We start from the raw sequence: 8,291 nt of genomic DNA, 5'->3' as shown, positions 1-8,291 counted from the left end.
TTTATTACTTTTTTAAGGAGTAATCTGTAATCAGTAACTAATTACATGTCCCAAGTAACTTGCCCAACACTGGTCCTGCTCATCTAACAAGTTCCAACATGTCAGTGTGCTTTACTTTGGTTGCAAGTCCAGTCCGTCACTTTAGTGTCATTTCAGTTTTCAGGGAGGTGCGTAAAGTGAGATTATATAGCTACTTTAAAAATGGCTTTTGTGTAAACAGTTCCTTAATAATAATTCATTTGATTGACACTTGATTTTTGAACACAGCACCTAACATTACAGACAGTACATACATACCATAGATATTTCATTACAATAGAAACCCCATGCAATGTCTCAGTGTATCCCGGTGTCTCTTGCACAGCTTGAATATTTCACACCCTGTAAGAATGCATTCAAATACACCCAGGAAAATAGGAAAAATAAATTCCTTACCCAACAAATTGCACTCCCACCAGCTATTTCCCATTGGGGTGTGTATCCTCAGATAGAGTTGTAACAGAAAGCGTATCCCTCTGAAACACAACTCATACTGTGGTAATAAAATAAAGGGGTCGTCATCAACCCCAAAAATAGGAAGCAGAGCGATACCTGAAGAAAGGCGCACAACATTCAGAAGCCGGTTGTGTAACTGTTACACATCCAGACAGTGTCGAGAGTGACTGAGTCCACAGGGAAGTGCTTCCATCAGAGCCGGGGGAGGTGGAACACCTGAGGGAGAGGAAGGGCCATAACCTTCTGTTGAGACCGCAGAGCTCATATTGCCCCCCAGTGTCATCAACACAGCACTGCATTTCCTTGTGCAAATTAAAATACTATAATCTATATACCAATACTGTCCCTATACACAGAGTTGGGTCAGATTACTTTGAAATGTAGTCAGTTACTGATTACAAATTACATGACCATTTTTGTAATAAGTAACGTAATCCCTTGGATTTGTAATCTAATATTGATTACTTTTGGATTAGCCTATTTCAAAATCAAACGTTGAAAAGAGTGCACCTCATACTAAAAAAGGGATGCAGTCACACAAAGAATTAGTTCCACAAATACAATTTTTAATCAAAAAACAACTCATATCAACATTTGCAAACAAAACTAGCTGGTTCAAAATGGACACACACACACACACACACACACAGACAGACACACACACAGACACATGCACACACACACCTGCCAACATTAGGCTGTGAAAAAGAGGACGAGCCCTTTGAAAATGTTTTTTCCCCTCGCCGAAATTTTGCCTAATTTTGGAGTGTTATTTAGCTACCTTCCTGACAAGCTAGCATGACATGGTTGGTACAGATCGATTCCTTAGGTCTTCTCGTTTCATATGATACCAGAAACTTCACTCTGGCTTTACAACTGAGCCTGCTGCAGCCTCTGAAAAAAAATGTTTTTTTTTTTTTTTTTTTTTTTTTTAATATTTCCAAAAATCGGCCCAATCCGGTTATTCCTCAGGGTTAATGTGTATTATGTAAAAACTGTTGCCTGTAAAAAAAATAAAAAAAATCTCGGACCACCAGGCGGAGCCCCGCAGACCACCAGTGGCCCACGGACCACAGTTTGGGAACCAATGGTCTATGGGATCACATACAGTAACATAATCATGATCATAGCCACCCCAGAGGAACGGGAGGGGGGGGGGGGGGGGGCACCTTTCGTTTGTCTAACAATGGAATGCAGTTTGAGGAGGAAGGGGAAGGACTGTCTTTTGTGCTGGGGGGGGCGGGGGGGTGGGGGGGGGGGGGGTGCGGACGATGTACAGTACAGAAACGGAAACCTCCTTACTGTCCGACCTGCTGGCCCTTGCCGAGCTCTCGAGTGTGGGGTTGAAAATTGTCACATTTGAAAGATGTAATCAAAAATGTAATCAATCTTCCTTAACGATGAGTAACTGTAATCTGATTATGATGCATCAGATGAGATGTACTTTCAATGTCCCCATAGGGCCATTTGTACTGGACTCTGCCCTGCAGTTGCACAGCAGATCAAATCACACATACATAGTAGAAAGAAAAACATCTAAAAAAAAAGCACATAGCATTCAAAGATCAATGTGGGAACAGTGCCAAGCTACGGCGCAGAGAAAAGTCAGTCGTGTCAAAGTTCCGTGAGCCCTCTGGCTGTCATTCAGTTTTTTGGCTCCTTCATTTCAAGACTGTCCTCTAGTATCAACAGTAAGGCGCTGGTCTTTTAAAGTCTTTCCAAATCCGCACCCGATCAGTGTTTTCAGTAGCAGTGGTCACTATTATTTTGGAGTAAGCACAGCGATTGTAATACAGAGGGCTGACATTAAACAGATTCCAGTTTGGGGGGTTTGTGGGTGGGACACCCAGGTGTCTCATACACAAGCCCAAATAAACATCCTCGATGTAGACCGCTTTAACGTGTCTGGACGCTTCGACAAGCTTTTTAGGGAGGTCTAAAGACAGAACGTAGCCCAGTCCCAACGCATAACGTGGGAAATGTGACTCAGGGAAAAGCGATACAGGTAGGTACCACTTAGATGTTGGGTTCCTGAGAACTTGAGCCCCTGCTGCCACTAGCCCAGTCATGTAGTTTTTCTTTGGAGCCTTTAGCAGCATGTCGACCAGGTTGTGAGAATTGAGGAACGTGTCTGAATCGATCTTCATGGCGTAGGAGGCACTGGAGCAGTGAAGGTCCAGCCACTCCAACATCACCATGGTCTTGATGGTCAGGTTCTTGTAGCAGTCCAGGTAGTCACTCTGGATCAGGTCCCGGTGCTCTCTGCTCTCCTGCAGCACCTGCTGTTGGATTTGCTCCGCTCCTTCTCCAGGGTGCAGCGCCAACAGGAAGAACAGCTTCACCACTTTGCCCAGCACCGTGCCTTCACTGCCCCAGGTGCTGCGGATGACGTCGCGATGCGCCCGGTTGTGGGGCGCCACCGGAACCATCAGGACCACGAAAGGCTTCTGTTGCTCGCATTCGTTTGGCTCGTTTATAATGAAGTGGTACTCATAGGGGTATTCCACTGAGTAGGGCCCCGGAGATACATACGGAATGGGTGTTGGCAGCACAGCTTCCTTTTTTTGTGTCGTCAGTTGAGTGACCACAGCTTTGTTTTGTGTCGTCAGTTGAGTGACCACAGCTTCGTTTTGTGTCGTCAGTTGAGTGACCACAGATTCCTTTTTTTGTGTCGTCAGTTGAGTGACCACAGCTTTGTTTTGTGTCGTCAGTTGAGTGACCACAGCTTCGTTTTGTGTCGTCAGTTGAGTGACCGCTGTTTCATTTTGTGTCATCAGTTGAGTGACCAGTGGAGCCTCTGCAGTGGGAACCGGTGGATTCTCCGTGAGGCGGACCACCTCTCTCCGTGGCACAGCTGGTGAGGAGTCAGAGGTATTTGTATTGACATCAGTGGTGTTGGGATGATTTTCCACATTGGTCGCACTTTCAAATTGCATCCACCATTTTGCTGTATTATTTTGCATCCACAATTTGGGCTCCCAGTCAGCTGTCATTTCCATTTCCAGGTAAAAAACCCAAAGTGCTGCCGCGAGCAGAACAAAAAGGAAGCAGCGACGGTGTGGCCAACTGAACCATCTCCCAATTCCTCTGGACTTCTCATTATCCATGATTTCATTATCCATGATTTCATTATCCATGATTTCATTATCCATGATTTCCTGGCTGAGAGAAAAGAGATTGAAGACAATGAAATAGAAGCACTCCTTTAAAGCAGTGTGTTGGTTTTAGAAAGGCTTTATGTGGTTACTTATTGCTTAGTAGATTAACAGTGAATCTCACACCAAAAAGCAAACAATGACAGAAGCGTAAGAATAGGTCACTTCAAAGTGTTGATTTGAAACCTTTGATTAAAAGGTACAATTTGTGTTTTTTATAATGCTGACATATTACTCTCTTGCTTCAATTCTTAATATGTTAAAGTCATACAAATGGCATTCAGCTGTTCAATGCAGCTCAACAGGCAAGCAGGCCTAAGTAATGAATTCAAATCAGTTACAATGATTATAGATACAACTCCTGTCAATGTTTTATTGTAACAGGGCACCCTTGAAAATGAGAGCCTAGCTCTCATTTTACCCCTGTATGAATAAATATTAAATAAATAAATAAAAAAATAACTGTAAAAAATAAATGTATGCTCCTGTCCTATATAGGAGATGACTCTGCTATAAGAGCAGTAGGTTTCTATTTCAGTTTTTCATATTATAATTTTGGAATTTTTCATAAACTCTTGCCCTTCCTCAGGCTATAGGCAACACCTTGCCTCTCACCTCCCCTGCCTGAAGGACACATTTTGAATGAAGAAAACGCATATAAAAAATACCACATACCTTCGTCCTCCGTTATCAAAGCATGTTGGGACTCCGCTGCCCGTTTGTCTATAGTGACTCTAGTCCTTTGCCATGTGCAGAGAATAAGCCTGGCAATGTATGTTGCTCTACTGGTGTTTCCCTATTAGCAACTTCCGCAAGGGTAATAATCAAATCAACTATTTCTAGTATAGGAACATTATTGGTGCGTCATATCAGGGAGTCCAGGATGAAGCCAGGCCGGTGGCATTTTTATGGTACATTATCAGAGAGAATGCACGCACATCCAAAAACCAGGTTGGGCAGGTGCCGAGCTCAAAGGTGAACAACAAGTAAAAAAATGAATAAAAAGCTTGCACACTGCAAGGGCTCCTAGTTTGGAGCAAAGCTCTTCATCAGACTGGTGAAGGACTGTGAGACGCCATCTTAAATACATACAGGTCAGGTCACATGATACAATTCAATGCAATCAAGCAGGATGGGTTACAGCTGTGGTTACATGGTCAGGTGAATACTTTGAAGTACTGGTTGGAAACAATATACATGAAAACAACTAGAGACCATAAATGATGACAAATATTAAAGTTGTTCTTTGAATCGATCAATTTTGGTATAAACTACCATGTATCAAATGGGTGACGTGTGACCATGTGTGATCAAGAGTAAGAATACATATGAAAATGAGTGACATTATCAAAATGTGATAGACAAAAGTAAGAATTAAAGTTCAAATTAAAGACCCTAACTAGGGTGTCCCAGACCCCACAGTCAGGCTGAAAGGCCGTCATCACAGGTGGGACTAAGTTAAGTTAAGTTAAGTTAGTTAAGTTATTAAGTTATCCTTTATTTATCCCCTTGGGGAAATTCATCCTCTGCATTTGACCCATCCTCTACTAGGAACCTTCCTAGAACTAGGAGCAGTGGGCAGCCACTGTGCAGCGCCCGGGGACCAACTCCAGTTCTTTTGCCAGTACCTTGGTCAGGGGCACTGACAGGAGTATTAACCCTAACATACATGTCTTTCTTGATGGTGGGAGGAAACCGGAGCACCCGGAGAAAACCCACACGGACACGGGGAGAACATGCAAACTCCACACAGAAAGGACCTGGGACGGACCGGGGTTCGAACCCGGGACCTTCTTGCTGTGAGGCAACAGTGTTAACCACTGAGCCACCGTGCCGTCCAAGCTATAGAGGCGCCTCCAAGTGTCTCATGGGTGCATTACAATAAAACAAAGCCTGAGACCAACAGTTTAGAGATACCAATAGGAGTTTACATAATTATGTAGATCAAGACCAACAGTTTAGATATATAGGAGGAGTATGCAACAATGTGTAGACCAAGACACAGTTTAGAGATACCAAAGACAAGTTTATATAAATGAATCAATGCCAAAGTAAAGGAAAACTTGTGTATAGTTCACAGGACGTCATAAAAAAGGGCGGATATCCATCTCCTCATTGAGGCCCCTAGGTGTTACAGTGTCCAGAGTGTACATCCAGAACAGTTCGCGTTGCAGAAGACGAGTGTTGATGTCACCACCACGCCGTGGGAGCTGGACATGTTCTTTGGTATCTCTAAACTGTGTCTTGGTCTACACATTGTTGCATACTCCTCCTTGATATATCTAAACTGTTGGTCTTGATCTACATAATTATGTAAACTCCTATTGGTATCTCTAAACTGTTGGTCTCAGGCTTTGTTTTATTGTAATGCACCCATGAGACACTTGGAGGCGCCTCTATAGCTTAGTCCCACCTGTGATGACAGCCTTTCAGCCTGACTGTGGGGTCTGGGGCACCCTAGTGAGGGTCTTTAATTTTAACTTTAATTCTTACTTTTGTCTATCACATTTTGATAATGTCACTCATTTTCATATGTATTCTTACTCCTGATCATACATGGTCACACGTCACCCATTTTGATACATGGTAGTTTATACCAAAATGTATCTATTCAAAGAACAACTTTAATATTTGTCATCATTTATGGTCTCTAGTTGTTTTCATGTATATTGTTTCCAACTAGTACTTCAAAGTATTCACCTGACCATGTAACCACAGCTGTAACCCATCCTGCTTGATTGCATTGAATTGTATCATGTGACCTGACCTGTATGTATTTAAGATGGCGTCTCACAGTCCTTCACCAGTCTGATGAAGAGCTTTGCTCCAAACCTCACACTTTTTTTGGGGTGTTTAAATAAAAAACACTGAAACTAGGAGCCCTTGCAGTGTGCAAGCTTTTTATTCATTTTTTTATTTTTATGGTACATTGAATTTAATTTATTGTTTAATGGTTCCACGGGAACCTTAAACCCCATGACAAAAGCCTAAAGTTACGGTTTCCCTCAAGACGGATGTATAAAATATAATAATAATAATAATAATATTAATATTAATATAAAATGTTAGATAATAACTACAAAATATTAAGACACTACCTCAAAAACATATTGTATATATTGCAGTGCCACCAAGTACTGGTACTGCATGGTGTCCACTAAGATACCATCACCTCGGAATGAGATGTTTGGAGCGGGGGAGTCTGGTGCAGCGCACAGGTCGTAGACCTGGTGAGACGAGGGAGGAACCCGGCCGGGTGGCAACCCACAGAGCCCGGTCCCTCTACGTACCAGAGCCTCTCCTCCCCGGTCCCGGCAGAGTAGTTCCGGAGCAGCGGATTGAGTGGCCCTGACCACGTGACCACCTTCGACCCTCCCTATAGGGCTGACCGTGGGTAGCTACTGGGACGTAAGTTGGGGCTTGGCCAGCCCCGGCTGGGTCACCTGGGCGAGGGTGTATGATGTTGCGAGACCCGAAACATCCTATGACCCCAGGGTACATCACTGAGGATACGTCCCAGTTATGCATCCATGCAATGTTTTTTTTTTCTTTATTGTATGTTTCCTTGCTGCCTTGAAATTGCAAGTTGGCTAGTGAACAGTTAGGTCAAAGTTCATTAATGGGGTGGCTAATGGGGCGGGTTTAGCTCAGGAGGTAGAGCGGGTCGGCCAATGACGCATGGGTTGGCGGTTCGATCCCCGCTCCCTCCCAGCCGCTGTCGTTGTGTCCTTGGGCAAGACACTTAACCCTCCTTGCTCCCGATGGTGTGTAGTGGCAGCCTGCCGCCATTGGTGTATGAATGGGTGAATGTAGACTATCTACTGACTGTAAAGCGCTATATAAATGCAGGCCATTTACTATTTACCATTTAGGCCATTTAATACAATTATCTGAGTAAACTTCAGACAGTAGGGTAAGCTCAATCAGATCTATATCCACTAAGAACTGATTCCAGTGTTTATTATTTCACTAACGATTAATGTTGTAATGTGTAACGTAATGTGTAACGTGTCACAATATTATCATAGTATTTTGTGAATTTACACCGCTTGGTTTTCACTCTTGTGAGTAAGGGATGAACAGCGTTGGGGAAAGTTGTATTTGTACTAGTTAGGTTACTTTACTTACTCTTCATTAAAAGTGCAGTACTTTCAAGTTACCCATTTAAAACATGCCTTTAAAATGGGTCTTCTGGTGATGTCATCACTTATTTGATATAGGTACAAATCATCACTGAGTTCACAATCTACTGTTACATAAAGAACACTGATATACGGTCAGCTTCAGACGATCATGCCTGAACTCAGAATGAACAGCAGATGGCGCTCACAACACATTGGCATACATACATACATACATACTGTACATACAGTACATAAGATTACATTACATCATTTGGCAGACAAAGCGACTTGCAATATCACATTTTTGTCAACAGTAGAGAAATCAATTATGCAAAACAATCTATGACAGCTACGACCATACATACATACATACATACATACATACATACATACATACATACATACATACATACATACATACTACATACATACATACATACATACATACATACATATACATTTAAAATACTTTAAGACCTGCTTATTTTATTCTATCTATCTATCTATCTATCTATCT

At 42.6% G+C, this 8,291-nt stretch overlaps 1 protein-coding gene across 1 annotated transcript; it reads right to left on the bottom strand.

Moving 5' to 3' along the window:
- Positions 1 to 2,180: 2,180 nt before the first annotated feature.
- LOC310791450 (beta-1,3-galactosyltransferase 1-like) lies at positions 2,181 to 3,269 on the bottom strand (the record flags this gene model as incomplete). The annotated part of the gene is made up of 1 exon (XM_083653142.1): positions 2,181 to 3,269. One exon carries the CDS (start codon positions 3,267 to 3,269, stop codon positions 2,181 to 2,183), a length of 1,089 nt encoding a protein of 362 aa, XP_083509268.1.
- Between the last annotated feature and the right edge of the window lie 5,022 nt (positions 3,270 to 8,291).

Source organism: Poromitra crassiceps (genome assembly GCF_964638095.1).
Source record: "Poromitra crassiceps genome assembly, chromosome: 16".
Classification (NCBI taxonomy): domain Eukaryota; kingdom Metazoa; phylum Chordata; class Actinopteri; order Beryciformes; family Melamphaidae; genus Poromitra; species Poromitra crassiceps.
The sequence above is the reverse complement of the archived record's forward strand: the minus strand, read 5'-3'. Positions and strand labels throughout refer to the sequence as shown.